We start from the raw sequence: 21,387 nt of genomic DNA on the forward strand, positions 1-21,387 counted from the left end.
ATAGACCAAGGATCTAATACGTTATAGACATAACTTAATCCTAACTACTGGTAAAAGTAGCTTCAAATTTGACAATGAGATTTTACACATAAGTGTTATTACCTGATGTTTCCCATTTGTTTGCAACACTTCAAAATCCAAAAAACACATTTGCTTTAATTTGTGCCTCTTTTGGATTATACCATGTTCTTTTCATTCCCCTAGAATAGCATTTGAATATTTCCTCCAAATAGTATACCATTCTAGGGACTAGGCAGCAAACCAGATTCAAAGGGACAAAAACTCAGGCTCAAGGCAGATATTCAGATAGCACTAGTTGGCAACTCTTTAAATATGATGTCTCTTCTCCTTGGCTTGTGGAGCTGACCTCCCAAGATTTTTCCTAATTCTAAAACAAATGCATTTGATTTGAATTGAATTGCTGTTAACAAGTGCTATATGTTCAAATACAAATTAGTACAGTCCTCTATTCTACAATTTCTTCTTAACCACATTATATCCAAAGCTGCAACTATCATGTGGCTGCAATACTGGACTTCAGTATAGTAATGAATGATTAAATACTGATTCTGTATCCTATTTTTTATCCAGACATACTGTCTTATCACATATAAGAAATCTTACTCTATCCTTCTTATTGTGATGCAGAAGTGTACATGCTCTCCCCAGTCCACAACAAACATTTTTTTTCATTATTACAAGATCCTCTGATTAGCACAGATGCTAAAGAATCAGTATACTCCTTCTATTCAAGTCAGAACAATCTTAAACATACATAGGGCGTGTCAAATTTTTCAACTGTCAATTTTGAAACATTAGGGGTGTTCAAAAGTTGTGACATTAACACCTTGGGAATTGTAAAGATCTTTTGGTTACTTTTTATGTGTTTGGTAACTACATAATTATCATAACTTACAACATTTTGTTTCATACAGTCACATATAGCAAAACCATAGAACTATACTAACAGCTTTAGGGTAGCACTGCCTTCGTTTTGTAGAACCTGGCCTTCCTGGAACGCTGGTTTCTTCTTCATCATGCAAATCAAGTTCCTCTTCATATTTTACTGTTTCTTTTCCAACAGGCATCAAGTGATCATCTAGTTCACCTAAAATATAAATAAAGAACAAATTATAAATCAAGTAATTCCATAATTAAGAAATAATTTCCTCATCCATAAAGTAACTTTTATCCAGTCTTTTATAATATGCATGTATAAAATCATGAGGGACTGGTCTAAACTTCCTCGCCTGTTTTAGACAAACATATACAAAGTATAAATAAAAGAATAAAAAATAACAATCTCTTCATTAAAATGGAGTTACTGCAGCAGTAATTAAAGGAAACTGCCTAAGTTTAAATTAATGAGGATCTTTTTCAAGATTCTTAGAACATTAAATGCAATATACAAATCAATATGTAGTGTTAAGTCTGAAAGAGTCAATTCAGCTTGATTTTATTCATATTTAGTCTGAAATAACTCACTGAAATTCTCAATGAACATCTTACCACCTATAAACATATATAGGATTTTGTCCTCTCTGAGACTTGAGAATGCTGATCAGTGTGCAAAACTGAGCATTCTTTATCCCTTCTTCTAATAAGAAACCTGAGCCCCTCAAATAATTAGATATTACTAAGTTCCACAGTGGGATCTTAATAACATTAAGTATCATAAACAGAAGTTGCAGGAGGAGAAGGCAATTGGGAAATGGTCAGGAGAGCTTGACATCACAGTGGTTAAGGCATCAGGCTAGGAACCAGGAGACTGAGAGTTCTAGTCCTGTCTTAGGCATGAAAGGTAGCAGGGTGACTTTGAATTAGTCACTGTCTCTCAGCCCTTGATGTCAGGCTTGGGAGACAAATCAGTCTCATATTTAATGCAATTTTTGTATTGTGTAGGATGAAAAGAAAGTAGCAAATAATGTGAAAATTAGTAAATAAATGTGGAGCTACATAGCCATATTAGCCAGTTAAACAATTGATGGAGGTCGAAGGTGAATCTATATGGAAAATACAGAGAATTAAGCTTATCGCCAATATTGTCAGTACAGTAAATACTAGACTTTCTTGATACTGGTTATTATCGTCTGCCAGGACCAAGAGTGTGAAAACCGAATTGTGTTAAGAATTCAAGTAACTCAGCACACATGATACTAGATACTCTTGTTATAATTACATGCGTGAATTTCCATCAGAGAAAAATACTAAGTGCAAAGGTTGGATATGAAAATGATGGTTAGTAGAAAACTATAAAAGTGACTTTAAAGAAGACCATTAGTAAAAACTAACTCTGCCAGTTCCAAAAAAACTAAAATGGCATTTTCAGATATTTATTTCCCTCTACATTAAAAAAAAAACCCACAATAAGTGTCAAGATAGTATCAAACGTTCTTTAAATAAATGATATTGTTTCTAAAAGTTATACTTACCAATTTTATGCAATTTTTCACAACAAATAAGAGCGACAACTCTTTCTGCTAATCTCGCACAACTCATTGGAGGACCCTGGAAATAAAATTTGAAGCACATCTTTAAAATTTTCCTATCAATAAATAATAATCAATTTACTTTTTTCATTTCACATTTTAGTTATTATTTATTAGATTAATATCCTATCTTTCCCTCTGGAGTTCATGGTGAAATGCATAGCATTTTTTTCTTCAAGACCCTCCCACCCACCCATCCCTGGCAATAGCAATACTGGGCAGCAGCTTAGCCTAACAGGCTCAAAGTCACCCAATAAGCATGCATGGCTGGGATGAATTTACACCTGGACGTTCACCTTAACTAATATGCTATACTGACTCTCTAATAACTAAGAACTGTCATGCATAAAAAATATGTAAGTGTTGTATAAAGGACAGGTTTAAGAACATAAAATAACATCTCTACATAGAACATTTATATTTATATATTCCAAATATAGCCAATAATTGTTTTGCAAAAAATATATTTCAGGTTATTATAAATGTCAAAAAATATCACTATTTAGACTGAATAAACACTAAGATGCTTCTCTACTGCTAATAAAAAAAATATATTAACTTAGCCCTAGAGTTTCTTATGACTTTTGCACATAATCTTTTGTCATTCAAGTTTTAATACTCTGTTTCCCCCAAAATAAAACATCCCCTGGTAATAAGCCCAATCGGGCTTTTGAGCACATGGCAATAAGGCTAAGCACTTATTTCAGGGTTCAAAAAAATATAAGACAGGGTCTTATTTTCGGGAAAACACGGTAGTTTAATTCAAATAGAGAGAAGAAAGTAAACCTCCTTCTTTGCAACAGTATATATATTTCAATGCTTTCAAGACCTCAATTACTGTATATCCCATTTGATTGATCAACTTCCAGTTGAGATACCTGGGAATATTGTAGTCATATAAATTTCATGGACCAGCTACTTAACAGAGTAAACCTTTCATATAACAGAAAGTTATGCACTTCAAGAAAAACAAGTTGCAAGCCATGTCACTCAAAATTTATTTAGTCTAAACAAACAAAATACTTACGACTATTGATGCTCGAAGAGGAGAATTGATAGGCAGATAAAGTGTTGCATAAAATGTGTTATCAAGAAGCTCTCTAGTTTTACACTTCGGAGCCAGATGAGTAAATGGATCACTTGGTAATCTAGCACAATATCTATTTGACACATTTTAAAAAATAAAGATCATTTAAAAAATCAAATGACTTTTTATGGCTATTCACAAATTAACAGAAACCAACAGGCAAATGGATAAGTCAATAGTTTGCAATTATTTCTAAGATTCCATCCACAGTTAAATGGTTTGATTTAAATATAATACTGTACAAGTCTCCCAAGCAGACTGATAATAAAGACAATAAACAGGAGAATCTTGGAATGTTTCCAAGACTGAAATGGATATCCACTGGAAAATTGTATCTGTTAATTGAGTAATATCACATTAAACCAGAAAAAATATGGCAAGTGTCTATACAAGATCAGTTTTATTGAATATACCCAGAACCCTCTCAACCTAATATTCTATTTCTCATAGTGGTCAAGCAGCTGCCTCTAAGTTGCTTGGAAGGAGGAAGGAGGCATACCCTTCTTCTAACATTGTTCCCTTTGAAATAGTACTTGGTGGATGCTCCTCACAACTTAGATGCAACAAATTCAAGATCAATAGCCCTTCACATCTCAATGAACTTAACCCCTTTTTAAAACCATCCAATTTAGAGGCCAACACATTAAGTATGAATTACATACTTCATATAGTATATAATTAGGAATTAATTATATCCTGAATATAATTATGTATGTTTGTCCTGTGAACGGTTGTCTTAAAATTATTTTCAATCAGCCACAGTAAATATTTTTTTGTATTTTGAGAAAGGGAGGAAAAAATTCTGTCTACTTTTTCCCATGTCATGAATTGTTTTATGAAATGCCCAACATGTACCCAATATTGTTCTCAGCTAAATAATCCACTAGTCTACCTTTTTTAGTAAAAATGTTTCTTATAAAAAGTTCTTAATTTATGAACATAATTCCCATAACATTAATTGTAATATTTTTTTATTTTTTTCAATTAGTCATAACATGAACTACTCCTTTTTCATAGCTATTATATGCAGAGCTGACATTCTTACTGTACTATCCACTATTATCCCAAGATTTAGCTAAGAACAATGACGGGGAGTCCTTTGGGCTCCCTTAGTTTGTTAGTTTACTTGCAGACGTTTCAATACCCAACATCATTAGTGCAGCACGGATGATGTTATCTAATCATGTAATAAAATGTCTACAAGCAATCAGGCAAGCTCAAAGAAATAAGAACCCCATATTACAGAAATATTTGCTTTAAAATTACATTGATACCTTTCTTCCATTTTATTCCCTCCCTATTCTCCAATAATAAATATATTTCAGAAAAAGTAATAATGAATCAATAAATGGATTTGGTTGTCTTACTTCTTGTAAGACATAAAATCCTTAGTTTAACCAAAATAGACAAATGCTTAAAACAGATAGTTACCAGCACTTAATTAAAGACTGCTTTATATCATATAAAATATAGAGCTAAATAGGGAAACAATAGTCACCATACCGATTAATGTGCCCAATAGCAGTGTTTATTGTGACTCTTGGACCACCATCTTCTTGCCTCAACACATATGGTGGGAAGATGTCATCATCATCTATAATAGGCTCATTTTCTGTTTCACTAATATCAACAGATTTCGAGCATTTGTTCCTCAGAATCTTTTAAAAAACCAATTAATAGAGAATGGTAAGAACATTATATAAATTCAGCCTTGAGATAAACATTATTAGCATTATTAGCAAAATTGAAAGATACAGAATATTTAAGAATAATTAAGGTAGAATGGGATTATCTATGGGCTATATCTTTAGTAACTATTAGTTCCCAGCCCTTTTAAGGGAAGAATTATCACAATCACTAGTATGGAAGAGGTCACACCAACATTACTCAGAGGGGACCGCCTTCTGCCGTCGATAGCCTCCCACCGACCAGTACGCTCCCACAGAGAGGGACTCCGCAGGGTGCCGTCAGCCAGGCAATGTTGGCTGGCAACCCCTAGGGGGAGGGCCTTCTCTGTGGCAGCTCCTGCCCTCTGGAACGATTTGCCCCCGGAGATACGAAGAATATCGGATCTCCGGGTCTTTCACCGTGCCCTGAAAACTTTTCTTTTCCATCAAGCAGGGCTGGCGTGAACCCCCCACTTTTTTTTTTTTTAGTTTTTTAGCTTTTAATTTGTCAATGGGTTTTAATTCGAATTGTTTTAAATTTGGGCCAAAGTATGTAATTCTTTTAACAATTTTAAATTTTGTATTGGTATGTGTTTTAGTTCTGGCTGTGCACCGCCCTGAGTCCACTAGGAGAAGGGCGGTATACAAATTGAATAAAATTAATTAATTAATTAATTAATTAATTAATTAACAGTACATTCCAGCTAAGAAAAAGAAATCAATACTGATTCAGCGACAATTAATGTTCAGATTATTTGGCTTCTATTGGAAAAAGGATAACTGATAGATCAGAATCTTTTTGTGTACTATTTTATGAGTATTAGCATAAAAATTAATTTCTGTAATTTTTATAAATATTTCAGTTCTCTAAATGATTCAAAAGAACTGCTTTGGAATATGCAGAAACAATATGAAGTACTATTTTACAATAGTTAAACCACTTGTGTCTTTAAAAAGGCTGGCATAACTGCTTCAGAAATTACTCCCAGCTATCTTTCCAACTGGTGCATGCACAAATTGCTGATTTCAAAACACTTCTAAAGCATTTACACAGAGTATGCATGTGAATAAAAATATGTTTTAACTTTATAAATATATAAAAAAAGATGGAACCAGTATACTGATGTCTAATAACTAGTTATTAATTCATCTGAAAATCCTATATCTCTTTCTTACTGTATTTAGTCATCTTTCTGTGGATCTTCTGGTGTGAATCTCGTTATTTCTTTGCATTTCTTCCACTTTTAAGAAAAACTGATTGATAACTAAATTCCTGAATCACTATTTTACATTTTTAGAACAATAAAAGCAGGTTTTTAAAAGCATTTTGGGATGAATAAGATCATATTACCTTGCATCAAGCTAATTGTATCAATTGATTTTTGTTTCTAATTTTCTAATATTTAATACTGTAAGCCATTCTGGTATTTGGAAGTGGAAAAGGATAACACTTGTACAAACAAACAAACACCCCCAACAATTCCTTTATGAGTCAGTGACATACATAGACTTCTTTGTCACATACCTTCTCAATTGCTTTATAGGTTTTAAGATCTTCTTCAAAACATTTGATTTTGTCTGAATCAGCTAACATAATGTAGTTTGAGATTGGTGCCCTGGCTCTTCCTTTGGATTGCACATAGGAACGATATTCTGTGGGCAAATCAAAACGAACCACCAAATTGCATTTTGGTATGTCAACACCCTCTTCTACAATACTAGTTGCAATTAGCAAGTTGGTTTCATGTGCTCGAAATTTTCTAAGAACCTACAAAGTAACCAAGAAGACATATTTCTAAGACCATCTGTTGTAAAGCCATTATCTTCACAAAAGTTTAATATTCCAATACTTGCAGAACTCTACTTATACTCCAATGGTTTGGTATAAAAGTTATAGTTTTAAAAATGTATTTTGATTTTCTTCCTCAATAAAATTAAAAATTCCAATAAAATTATTTTTAAAAGAATAAAAATTATAGAAATACAAAGATAACAGGTTATAATTTTAGAGAATAGTTAATTTTAGGAAAATAATTTATAAATTCTTTAGTTCACATCTTAATATCAGTTTTTGTTTTTGTTCCCCAATTTATGCTACATTATCTTTAAAACGCTTGTGTAGAATCCACTTAAGTGTCACTTGTCTAAAATTCAATATATTCTAAAATGTAAGCCCAGGACTCTCCAGATTTTCTTGTCATTGAAGACAGAGAAAGCATTCCTACAATTTGATCAAAGTGCAGCTTTAATTCCAAAAAGGTGTTTCAAGCACCGTCTCTTTTCCTGAGATTTCCTGGCAGCTTTAACGAGTAGCAGACTAGTGCTATATTCTCATCTATGAGCTAAGAATTACCCATTGGTTCTTTCACTTACTGTCATTTGCTTCATTTGAAAAATAAAATATACCAAACGCTAAAATACATTTCTAGTTTACTGAAATAAGCTCATTTAAAGAACTGCATTGGAAGTTTCTGCCATTAATGATAACATTATTAATAATGGCAATTCTGAACTGTATTTAACTATATATGAACAAAGTCTGGTTACAGAAATATAATTATTTCAAATGATTCATATTAGTTAATACTAAAATATTAATCATTTCCATTTTCCAGAAAAATGGAGCAAAATGAGCAAAAATAAATTCCCCAGAAGCAGTAAAATTAAAAAATGCTGCAGCCAATGTAGATCTAATATCCTTAAATTTCAGTTCAGTGAACTAGCAACTAAGAGTATTTAAAGTAATAAAAAAGCAAACAAACTTAGTTTTCTAAACATCTACTCATATTTTATAAAATAGCATGTAAGTCTCATTCAAATGGACACTTAACACTCAAGTTTAATGGTTTAAAAATTCTTAGAGCTGATGCTTAGCTAACCACATTTTCTGGACTAAAAATGTCAGCCTGGTAGCTATATTTTATTATATGTGACACGAACAAAATAGAGTTAAATGAATGAGTTAATTATTTGGATAAATAGAAAATACATGAACTGAAACAGAACTCTTCTAAAATGAATTGAATCGGAACATTTCTGGTACTTCATTTAGCATTGGAGGACTAGAGTCCTACGATAATTATTCAAAATAGGATAGGTTTCTGCTTAACCATTCTGAATAATGAAAACACTGGAGGAGGAGAGGAGGTGGAGGAGAATTATAGGCGTAGATCCTATCGTTAATCACGATTTTATTGATGTTGTTTTCTATCACCAGACCATTTCAGCACCTAGTCCTCCCCAGTTCAACTCCGGTATCATGACACACTGGTATTCATTCTGATTCTTCTCCTTCCCAGCAGCAGAATCATGAGAAAAAGTTGAGGGGGGTCATCAGATCTTGAAATGTAGAACTGGATGCTTGTTAGAAAAACGTTGGAATTGTCAAGTCCCTCTGTAAGAGCTCCACAGCCACAATCCATTCAAATTTGATGCCAATTGGAAAAAGTAAGATTTTATAGATTGTTTGCTTTAGGGACAAGTGAAGATAGAATATTTTAAATATATAATATACCCCATCAAAAGGGACTATGACAGAAAGGAAAACAATCGATCGCACATGTCAAAACTCTCCTGAATTATTTTACAGCTTTCTATTCTGTATCTGATCTTGACCATTAAAAACATAAGAGTATAAAACCTCATCTCAATAAGTGAAATTGTCAAGCTTGATCTCAGCAAGGAAAAGTTTTGTCTGCAAATTGCATCTGGTTCTCTCAAGAATAGAAAATTGAGATAAAAGAGCCACGTGTACTACAAGCACAGATGTCCGTACACACACACACACACACACACACACAGAGAGAGAGAGAGAGAGAGAGAGAGAGAGAGAGAGAGAGAGAGAGAGAGAAAGAGAGAGAGAGACAGAGAGAGAGACAGATATTCCTAATCTTAGTCAATGGGCTTTCAATATGAAATCAGAAATGGAAGATAGCTCCAAATTGTCCTGAGGCTAATTCAGGAACCCATATGGATTGTATGGTTGGTGCACAATCCACAAATTGTGGGAAGAGGATATTTACACTGATTTTACAGGAACAGCAAATTGGATTACAGAACAGAGGAGGAGAAACAGCAGCTATTTCTGCTAAAATATTTGTTTTACACTACAATATTTCTAACAACAATCTTAATTCTTAATATTAAGTCAAATGCTATCATTAAAGAAGGTATGAATGCTTGTTCTTACTTTTCTATTTTTTAAAATACAGATATACAATTTATTTCAGAAGCTTTAAATACATTCCTTTTATATACTGATATTCACAACATTCAAGATGAGGAATTTTTAATGAAGGGTTCTAATGCAAGAAAATACACCACATTTATATACAATTATTTTCATTAAAGTTACCTCTTCCTGCTTTCGGAATTCTATTTCCATCTGTTTGCTACGGGGCTGATTCTTTCCAATGCCATGTCCAGTTATGAAATTGCTGCTGATGTAAGCCAGCTCTGGGTCTTGTTTGCCAGCTTCTTTTATCAACCTAAATATATTACACATATTTTGGAAGATGCATAAAGTTGAAAAAAAATATAAGAATTTTTGAGATATACAATACTGAAAAAAGAAGTATGGTAATTGATCTTCTTACCAGGATATATACACAGGTTGCATTCATTCTTTTAAAGTTATTTAAACTCAAGTCCACTGACAAAGAATGTTTTATATGTCTTTCATATCTTATATGTTGAACATGTTTTTCATATATCTTACAGGTGAAACAAAAAAGTTAATATAAAAAAGCATGGTTCATGTATGTTAAAATCTTCCTAAAAATCTAGTGAAGTTTTAATTTTTTAGATTAAAAAATTATGGGAAACTGACAGAAATAGGGTTTCTTCAGAAATAAGATACCTGACATCTTTTAAGAATTTTTCTGATTTGTGGCATAAAGTGAACAATAAAAATACATATGCACATTTCTGCAGATGTTCATAGGTATATGCACACAAACGAAAGGACTTTCTCCAAATTAGATAATTTTTACTTAAAACAAATCTTTAAAATATTAATTTTCATACTTTTTGCCTGAAATACGGATATTAATAACAGTTTCATGTAATTCACAATAACTGGGTTTAATCAGGAATCGGGGAAAAACATACATTTGTTTAGGCCAGAATAACTTCAGAAAAATAAATATAAAATTAAGTAGAAATTAAAACAAAAATTACATTAGCCATTTTATAATTAAAACTTGTTGTTGTTGTAAAATTATTGTCAAGATGATGAGGATTCTGCATGAACTACATAACCCTGCTACAGATACTCAGTTCATTTGCTTTCTTCCTTGTCTACCATTTAGCATTCTTTTGTGACTGAACATAGTCTTAATTGGTTCTCTTTGGAGTTTCCTTTAGGACTTTTTTTTTTAATTATGAAACAGGCTTGTCCTCTTACAGGTTCTCAGATTTTTCCAAGCTTTCTGGTTGTTTCTTTCATGTGAAACAAATAGAATACTACATATAAATATCTGATTAATTATCTGGCTTTTGAGAAAATGCATATTGGCTGAGCCATAAGGCTGACTATATAAGGGGAAATTTTAGCAACCAAGAGAGCAGAAATGAGAAATATTCATTATAGCAATTTATTTGTTGTCTCAGCCAAAGAAATAAGATAATGAACTTGAATATGAAACAAAACAATTCTTTGTAGGAATGTAGAACATAGCAGAGATCATCATGGCCATTTTTATCCTGCTTTTATTATTAAATATTAAATTATATTCATTTACATTAATTATATTATTTTATTTCTATATATTATACTATAGTTATATTGATTATGATTAATTATATTAAATATGATTAAATAATTCAAGACAGTAAACATATCTAATACTTTCTCCTATTTTCCCTACTAACACCACCCTGCAAGATGAATTGGGCCAAGTAACTGGCCCTAAGTCACCCATCCAGCTTTCATATATAAGGTGGGACTAGAACTTAGTCTCTTGGTTTCTTGCTGGGTGCCTTAACCAGTTGAAGCTGTTGGCCTTTTCAAATATAAGGCCAAGGTGTTTTTGATAATAATGAACAAAATGAGCCATAGAAAGCTGGAAACTAGAATTACTATGCTGAAGAGAAATAAGCAAAGAATGGTAGTTTTCTGCCCTAGGGATTTTTCTTAAAGGAAAATTTAAATTTTAAGTTCAATTTTTAGTTTCTTCAGTGTAGGAATATATCAAAATAGGAATACCCACCACTAAATGAGATTTTAAAACAATAAACAACATTTCTGTGGGTCTATGTATCCTTTTTTAAATGATTAGTATGTGTATTATTGAATGGCTGAATAGTTATTCCAGATTACTACTATGCCCTTTTGCTACATACAAAACTTTTTGTTTTATTAAAGAGATATACCTGTTTAAAACAACTGCAGTGTATCTTCGTTCCACAAAAATAATTCCACATAAAATATTGGTAAACGGAGAAGGAAAGTTAGTCTCTGTCTTCTCTTTCTCTTCTATTTCTTCATCCTCATCATCATCCTCAGAATCACTCCAAGATACATAATTATCTTGATTCCTATTATTATACCACTCAACACTTTCAAATTGTTGCCGTTCATAGGGTTTATATTTGCGCAAGATTTCAAGCAGTTTTATTACTTTTGGGGTTACAAATTTCAGGTCAAGTGAGGCAGGTGAGAAGTGCTCTTCACAGAGTGCATGAATTTTCCTTAGGAAAGTATCTGTAAACAATAAAAATTTCCTGTGCAGCTCCTCTTGCTCATGCTTAATGTACTTCTGTAGCTCTCTCACCATCATCCCAGCTACTTTATCTGCACACCACGGTCCCAGAACAAGCAACACTGCCCGGCAGTCTGACAGTATCTGTAACCAAAGAAAAATATATCAATTCAATATAGCACCCAAATGCACTTGTATATATTCTCTATTATTAGTTTAATCAGTAATTAATTTCATAAGCATTCAAAAGGATATCAGTAATGAGTATATCTGCATATTCATTTCTCATGAGGTTGAAATTGAGTAAATTATTACTAATACAAATCAAATATGACTCACATCAGAGTTTTAACATAATTTTCAACCTAGTATAGATACTAGAATAAACAATGAATATGCAAGAAAAAAATGAGGAAAAATACATCACAATACTGGGGTAATGAATGGATTTAGAATGTATGAATATCAAATAATTTCTTTTGTCCTCCTAGTTTGGATTCCTGCATGTTTAAGAGAACTCAGTTGCCATAGTTCGCTTATATAGATATTTTTTCCTTCAGTTTTCCTAAAGTGCAGTCTGCTTTTTTTGGGTGTGTGTGTGAGATAAACTGGGTGTTGATCCATTGGTTCTGACAGGAATTGACTGATTGGCTTTTCACCTGAGCCTCATGTTTTGAGCTAGATTCACCAGATGGCTTCATGCCTAAAGCAAGATTAGAACTCACAGTCTCCTAGTTTCTAATCTGGCACCTTAACCACCAGGCTAATTATATAAATAACTATATATGCATATCCTAAAATTAATATTTAAAAAACAAGCTAGCCCAACGTGGAACACATTTTACAACAACTAGTTAAAAACAAACAAGAGAATCCAGTTTTTTTTTTTTTAATTCACCACCAAAATTAGACATTTCATATTATTGTTTCTTGACCACTTCTAGTAAAATATTAGGAGAGAATTCTGCAACTTGTCTCTAACTTAATCTTAAGTACAATTCTTACATATTTTTTAAATTCTCAGGTTTGATCTTTAGGATTTACAGAGTTTATCTTAACTTCCTAAAGTAATTAGCTATTAATACAAAAATCATGATGTATAAATGAAGAAACATTTATGAAGATGAAAATTGATGTGAAATTATATGTCTTAAACTATAGTACAGCAATTTTAATAATACAATGATGCATAAATTGTCTATACCTGCTTAGAAATTAAAATAGAATCTTTCTCTCTACAATGTACAGATATGTTGCAATCATTCAGAAAGCTAAGCGCATCGTCCAACTCTGTTAACAGTCTTTCATAGAGCCCACTTTTGTCAGAGTATGGTCCGCAATCCACCACAATCTCACATGGCTGAGAAGTATATCTATACCATAAGAAAAAAAAATTATAATTGTTTAGAGTTGATAAATGCAAAACATTAATAATTAAGACATTGCATGGTATTTAAAAACTATGAGACTGTGAAGATACAATACGCAAGCTGACATTATCAAGAGATTTAAAATTCCATTAAAAAATAATCAAAACCAAAATGCTGACATTCTAGATATATACAATCATTTCATCCTTTCCATATAAATGTTCATGAATGACATTCAACATTCAGTCAAATATGTGGCAAGATACCTGTCCAAAACTACTAAATCAGTTGCTGTTTCCGCACTGCTCTTTAAAATTTTCTCCAGTTTCTGAATCTTCTCCTCTAACTCTGCCGGATCACATTTTCCATTTAAAATGGAAGCGGTTAATCCCAAGATTCGAGGACAGGATGGACAACTCTCACAAAGCTGAAAGTAAATCAGAAGGAAATACAAGGGTGCATTCAAATACAAGGATAGGATAAGAAAGAATTCAATAACAAACTGAAATTCTATAGCTCTTTTTCAATATGAAAAGGAATGCCAGAGCAATATGAGAAAAACAAGAAACTGATTTACTGTTTACACATAGATTTAGGTTTTATGTTTAACCCTGTGCTGATATTAAAACATAGTAACTTTGGCATACACACTAAATCTGAAGTTAGAATTTTGCAATGGCTTTGTATCCATTCCACAGGTGAACCCACCCCCCCAGCCTTCCTAATGAGAATGCATTAAAATAATACAGCTGTTTTATTCCACTGTGTAGTCCCAAAGGAGGAAGTCCAATTCTTATTTTAAAGTTCCACAGATGACTTTATAGATTCTGCAATATCTTGGTTACTTAAATAAATTCCCTACATCTTTTTATTTAACATTTGGCAGTGAGAAATCATATTCTCCAAATAGATAATTTTAATAAAGCTTTCAAACATCAATTACTAAGTATAATCAACAAAATAAATATGTTTATTCCATTTTATATTACCCCTAAAACCCAGAGCAAAGAATACTCCCGAGCATTTTTTTTACTGAATTAATACAAAAATAACTTTGTACACTTGTAAAAATAGCTTGCCACTGGCCATTCAGCTCAGATAGACCCAATTCTTCTTTCATTTAGCAGAATTTGCTGAGTAAATGCATATGCTCTATTCACCTGTGAATCTTAACAGGAGACAGACTCTGTTAATTTCTTCAATGGAAAAGCTGCTATCAGAATGAACAATATATTTTTACTATATCAGTACCTAATTACATAAAGTCGAGAATGAAGTAAAAGCGGTCAGCAACTATTCAGTGAAGATCGCCCTCTCCAAAGGTACTTACGACTCAGTTCTGAACACCTAGGTCCCCCATGGTCATGTGACCGCATTTTGGGCTCTTGACAATTGGCTCACATTTATGGCCATTTGTAGCACCCTATGGTCATGTGGCTGCAATTTATTATGCTTTTTGGCTAAAATTGGTATTTACTTCTAGCTTTCTGCAAAAATGCCCCATAGTGAACAATGGTTTCCTTAATGACAGCAGCATTCAATTAATTACCAGATTCACCTAATGAGTGATTTGCTTAATGATTGCTATAAAAACAATCATAAAATCAGGTTGGTCATGTGATGACCTGTTTCACAACTCTCACGACTGTAATAGGCAGTCACCATTAAAGTTGTAAGTCAAGGACTACCTGATAGTAAACAATATTTGCTAATTACTGCAATTCTGTATTGGAAGGGTGCTTCTTCCAAAATTTATATCCCACCATAAGTGGTACATAAACACTTGAAGGGAAGGCTATGAACTTTTATATAGTTAGGAATGTAGTCCTTCGTATCTGAAGACAAAAATGTCCTCCGGCATAGACAAAGGTGCTTTTGCAAAGAAGAACCAACAGTATGTTAGTAGTCTTTGACTTAGAACCAGTCACATAACCACCATTTAAAGATGGGCCCATAAAATACTTCTGGCTATTATAAAATGTCCCATCCCCTGCAGTCAACAGACTGCATTTTAGGCTCTTGGTGCAGTTTCTGGCACATAAACACCCTTCAGAAGAATAGACTTCTTATGTTCACTTAACCATTGTGTATTCACTTAATAACTACAGTAATTTGCTTAATAACCACTGCAAAAAAGTCAGAAAATCTGCTTTGCTCATGTGGGTGTTTTGACTTATGACCGTAATAACTTATCACTAGAAATCTGGTGTCAATGGTGACTGTAAGTCAAGGACTACCTGTATTCGTTGCCTGCTTCAAAGGACCTTTTCAGATTATTTGTAGTGCTGCACATCTTATAAATACTTTTCCTAACTGATGTACACTGAAAATTGAAGATTAAGTGTTCAATACCTAACTGAGTAATATACCTTCATAATTTCTCTATAAGGATGATCCTGGATTGCAAGATGGCACTCATCAAAAATAAGGAGATTAATGTTTGAGAGGGCTAAATGTTCATTTTTTAAAACATTCAAAGCGATTTGACAGGTCATAACCAGAACCTGAAAAAATGTAAGACAAAAATAAGATTATTGCTATGGAAAGAGCTAAAGGTTACTCAATTTAGTCAATATTAAACATTGAACATTTGTTTATTTCTACATAAAAACAGTCTGTAACACAGAATTTGGCCTTTTATTTAAACTTCTGGCTACATGAGGTGAAATGCATTGTAATCCTATTCAAAGGCTGCTCAAATTGAGTAACATCCTACTTTTTCAAATTAGACAGTATTTGTAGAGCTGTTCTATAATACTCATTCCTATTAAAGAAAGCCAAGGAAACAAAATAGAGATTGCCATTCTACAATTTTAAAATTATGTTATAAAGAAAACGAGACCTTAGATTAAAAAACCTCAAGACATTTTTGCTGTAACATCTAATTGACACAGATTCAGAGAAATACCAATTAAGGATAAAACCCCTTTAAAAATGTGCGTCTGAACCAACTTTTCTCTTCTTAAAAAACTGTGCCTAAGGTGGGACTAGAACCTAATCTCTAGCTTGATGCCTTAAGGAGTACACTACGCTGGCTTTCTAACAGATTTTAGGGCTTCTTATTCCTCATCCTTCAAATCCAGACCCTTGCTTCTGTTTATATAGAAAGAGCAATCTAGAGAACCACTAGGAAGTTTATCAAAGTAATTTTTATTTAAATATTAATATTTTTCATATAACATTATACAATAGAGTAAGCTACAGACTTTGACTGTATATCCCACGTAAATGGGTAAGACTATATTTAATATTGCCAGTTCTCCTACCTTTCCCGATTCTATTCTACCCATATTCAAAGAACATTTATGTTATGTTTTATTGAAATAACACACAATTCTTTATTAGATATAATTAATCATGGTGTCAAATTTATAGTATAAAAATATAAAGATACCTTACCTGATACTTTGCAAATTCCTGGTTCCATCTTTCTTTTGTCCATGCTTCTGTTATTTCCAAACTTGAATACTCTCCCACTTTGAGATCAGAATGTGTCTTAACAGTTGATACTTGCTGAGCAACTTGGTTTGCTTTATAGGGGACAAAAACATGTTAGGGATAGTAAAACAAACAGTTTGATGTGTAATCTCAAGTACACGTACAATTTTTTAATCTCTTTTGTTAAATGGCCTGATTCTTGCAGACTAACTGGACAAATCCCTGCTGTTTCCTTGCCAAGGTTTATCAAAAGTAGTTTGTCACTCCCTCCTTCCTAGAGCTGAAAGTGATTGGCCCAAGATCACCCAGCTGGCTTTGTGACTAAGGTGGGACTAGAATTCACGGTCTCCTGATTTTTAGCCTGATGCTTTAACCACTATATCAAACTGGCTCTCTTACACACATACAATTAGAATCATCCATATAAGGTCTATGAAAAGTAGACACTTTTCAGTTAAATTTGATTATTTCTCACAGAATGATTATATTCAATACTTAACACGTATAGCCATACAGTTTCAATTTCATCTTGCCTACTAACAAAACATTTTTTCATTTTGTTGTTTTAAAACTCCAGTCTACTTTTATTTTTAAATTAAAAATGATCTCCTTATTGATTAAATTACATTAAATCCATACCGGAATTAACCAAAAATACTGTTCTTTTTCCTTTTTTGTTGAAGTCTTCCCGGATCTGATAAGAAAGTTCTTTAATGAGTAGCACTGCAATAAAAGTCTTCCCTGAGCCAGTGTTCAAACAGACAATAGTATTGTGATCCAGAGCTGCTTCCAGGAGTTCCACCTAAAACAAACACACTTTTATTTTTTCCTTGAATAAGTAAGATTTCACACTGATCAATCAAGTCCTTTTCAAGTCATAGATCACTTGAAATACAATGGTTCGGCATTATGAGGATTTTTTCTGGATTCAGAGTCCTGCTCGCAAGGCGGTTGCAGGCTATGACTGGGAGGGCTTAAAACAATTACACCGTGTGCTCTTATTTCCAGCCATTTCTGGGACAGGAAGCTTTGCTCTTGGCTGTATCAGCCTTTATCACCTCATAGATGGACCAATGCAATTTGTTCTAGCTAGAGCTGCCCTTGAAAACCACTGGAGAACTTGAACTGGTTGACCATACAACAGCTCAGGTAGGTATGAGAATATTTTGGTTTATTAATACAGCAGTATTAATCACACAGTCCTGTGTGATTTGCACTGGCTGCAGTTAGCTTTTGCCAATGACAGATCTCGCAGTTAGATTATATTACAACAGGATGCCTTTTCAGGGGTCAATATATGTGGCAACCAGGGAACTTAAAGACTTTCTCCATGAATGATGAACACTTGTTTCACAAAAATTACTGGTTCAGGATAATAGTAGATGTCACGTCTGTTACCAGACCCAAATGTACGAGATGACTGGGCTCAGCCCGAGAGAGATCAAAAGCATCATCAGTCTTGAGTTCCTTTGCGCCCACAAGAGATCTAAGTCCAGCCTACTTTGAATTTCACTGACTCTTATCTACCGCCAGCTTGCTTTGACAGTTAGTTGTTCAGATTCTTGTAGAGAGCTTAAGCTTGCAATAAACGTTATATTTATTTGAACTGACTGGATTTCCCGATTTCCCTGGTGCATTAATTAACTACTCTTTACAAAAATTTTAACTGATATTTACTGTATTGAAAATTACAGCTGACACGTTTTCTGCCACTACCACTTGTCAAAATTGTTTGATAGGATTTCAACATTGTATTATTTTTCAATGTAGGCTGGAAAATAATTTTGATTTTGCAGATCTCTGAGAGGGTTTGTGGATCTCCATAAGTCCTAGGGCCACATCTTAAGAAACATTATTTCTAGACTATGGTTTTAGATACCAGAGTATTTGTGTGTTTGTTAGTGAATCATGTAATCTCAGTTCTCAGTTTACACCTACGTTTTGGAAGACTCTCTTTCACCTATTAGACATTCTGATTAATTTGCCATCCTTGAATGATCTGGCCCCTAATGGGCACTCAGAGAGAATGAACCAATATCAGAAGAGTACTTTAGGAGCCATCCCTTACAACTAGACTGAACTGCTGTCTCTCACAGAATTTGCCTGAGCAACTTAACACATTTCTCCATAGGTATGTCTCCCTGTCAAGCAATCTATGGTTTCCATATCCACTTCTTGCCCTCTGGAATTCCAGCATCCAGTGGAATTCTCCATATTTTAAAGCTGTTCTTCTCAGCTTTGGCAACTTTAAGATGTATGGACATTTAGTCCCAGAATTCCTAGCCAGAAAATTGTCAAGGTTGAGAAATGCCTTGGATTTTCTACAAGAAAGACAGGTTAATCATTTCTTCTTAAAGGAGTGCTTAGATTTAACGAAGGTTGCAAACAAGCAAGCTACCGATTCTGACTATTAGAATGGAACAACATTTATGATTAAAAATAGATAATGTATCTGAAATTATGCAACTCAAACAAAAGGCAAAGAGTCATTTTTATACTTAACTAAGAATAAAAACTGTTGATTTTCTTCTCTCTCTCTCCACCTTTCTCATTACAATAATAATTTATTAGGAATGGGCTATAATTCCCTGATGTCAAGAGGGAAATGGGAAAGCCCAATTGAAACATTATATTTTATGCATTGTTCTTTTGATTAAGGCAAATAAGTTGATATAATAGTATCATTTTCTAGATACTGTAGTACAGTATTCAACTTTGAAATTCCTAGACACAAAATGGTAACATAAGAGATGACTGTATCTTTTCTACTTCTAGTGTTAACAATTAGAGACAAAAATATCTATAATGAACACATAACTTAACAGAAATATAAGACACGAACGTATTTTCATTGTAAATAGCATTAACATTACATTTAGTACCTGATATTTTCTTGGTGTGTAAATGTTATCATGAATTGCTTCTTGTTGCCATGGTAGTCCAAAAAAAGGACCCATTGGAGAGGAAGCTGGGGTCATGAGTTGTAGTCCTGCCATGTTGAGGGGTGGAAAAGCAGGGATTTTCATTCATTCATCCAGTGTTTCTTTTCATACCATTTTCCTGCACAGTTTACTATTGTGGAAGAGAGTACAACAACATTACAACTATTTACTAATCATTTATGCACATGTACAGAAAAATATTTAAAAGTTTAAAAACATTTTAAAATAAAAACTGACACAAACATGGAACCCAAGAGACAACCCAAATAGTGAAAAGCATTATATTACCACCCTGATTGGGTAGCATTCTTCCAATAAGTAAAAAAGAAGTGTACAACCTTTATTTAGGTCAAAAACAAAAAAGAAAGAAAAGCAAAAAGGCTTTTAGTAGCATGCTGACTATACTTCAAAAAACATGTAGGAGCAGGATAAAGAAACAGGCAAGCCCCAGACTAAAACTAAAACCTGAATTGATTTAAACTAAATTATAATATATTACAATAATTATGGCTATACTGGGATTAGTCAGATTCTCATCTGTCAGATTAAAATTAACAATTCAATGACTTCAGGGAAACAATTGTGAACTAGCACATCTCTGAATGAGTTGAGATGATGACCATGGTAGAAACCAAAGAACCAGTGAGTAGACTGGTCCTAAAAACCTCTTTTGTCTATCCAAAGTGATAACAGAAATCCAAGACTAGATTAGAGGGGATTAAAGATTCCAGGAAGAAAATTTGCCCTTTGGTTTTAGTTTAATTTACAAAATGACACAAAATATTATGACATACGAAATATTGCAGATTGTTGAAGAATGGAATCAGAAATTAGCAGATAAAGTCCAGCAGGGGATTAGAGTAAATCAGCATTCAGCCAGCCAATCAATTTTAAGACAAAAAGCAAAATAAAACAATAAATTCACAAAGTTTAAGTTAAAACCCAGGCATACTTAGAAAACAAACTGCTGAAAGGAAGATGGATTTGCCCAATGACTTTCCAACCTCTCCCACAATCTCCAAGATTCCCCTTCCCAGGTGGGTCCATGGCCATTCAAAAGTTGTTTTGGGTAATTCCTAAGTGCTCCCATTTAAATTCAGGAAGCAGCACTGCCAGAGAACCAACTCTGGCAGCAAAATCAACAGATCGTCAGAAGGAAAAGGAAAATTTCCCACCATTCAGCAGCCAGCTTGGGGAGAAGGACAAATTTTAACTTTTCTTATATTAGCATTCTAAGCATCTCTGGAAATTTCTATGACAAAAAAAAAATATGAATCACTTTCACACTAATTTGAAATTAAACAAGACAATTCTTGTTTATTTCATATTTCAAAAAATATTCTTTATTTCAGTAAAGAGCATCTGATAAAATCTCTAAAAATAACATTTACAAAATAGACGACTGATTTGCATTTTATGTACAAAAAAAAAGTACATCCAAGCAAATTCAAAGGATTTACATCTAGAAATTTTTTCCTAAATTACTATCTGTAATCTTATAATGTGGCATTCATAGTTGTCTCTTAGGAAACTAAATTCTGCTGAGTAGAAGTAGAAGAGAGATATCACTGAGTGCCTTCTTATTCTTACTATGCATTGAACTTTTTCTTTTTGATTAGTAGTAATGGAGAAACAAGAACTACATTATTGGGTCCAATGTCCAGGAGCATTCAAGATACACAGGGTATATTAT

General features: G+C 33.1%; 1 protein-coding gene across 1 annotated transcript in view; it reads right to left on the reverse strand.

Moving 5' to 3' along the window:
* Nucleotides 1-21,387, reverse strand: part of DICER1 (dicer 1, ribonuclease III) — a 49,897-nt gene that overhangs the window by 17,230 nt on the left and 11,280 nt on the right. The window contains exons 4-16 of the mRNA XM_070931537.1: nt 19,635-19,824; nt 17,392-17,554; nt 16,714-16,844; nt 15,684-15,818; nt 13,581-13,741; nt 13,149-13,317; nt 11,616-12,088; nt 9,598-9,730; nt 6,769-7,011; nt 5,080-5,234; nt 3,517-3,649; nt 2,433-2,508; nt 969-1,108 (exon numbers count right to left, since the gene is read on the reverse strand). Coding sequence (XP_070787638.1) covers nt 969-1,108; nt 2,433-2,508; nt 3,517-3,649; nt 5,080-5,234; nt 6,769-7,011; nt 9,598-9,730; nt 11,616-12,088; nt 13,149-13,317; nt 13,581-13,741; nt 15,684-15,818; nt 16,714-16,844; nt 17,392-17,554; nt 19,635-19,778 — 2,256 coding nt within the window. The 5' untranslated portion in view covers nt 19,779-19,824. The remainder of the gene's footprint in view (nt 1-968; nt 1,109-2,432; nt 2,509-3,516; nt 3,650-5,079; nt 5,235-6,768; nt 7,012-9,597; nt 9,731-11,615; nt 12,089-13,148; nt 13,318-13,580; nt 13,742-15,683; nt 15,819-16,713; nt 16,845-17,391; nt 17,555-19,634; nt 19,825-21,387) is intronic.

This window comes from Pituophis catenifer, unplaced genomic scaffold (assembly GCF_029215685.1).
Source record: "Pituophis catenifer annectens isolate HBS135680 unplaced genomic scaffold, rPitCat1.0.hap2 SCAF_1, whole genome shotgun sequence".
NCBI classification, from domain to species: Eukaryota; Metazoa; Chordata; class Lepidosauria; order Squamata; family Colubridae; genus Pituophis; species Pituophis catenifer.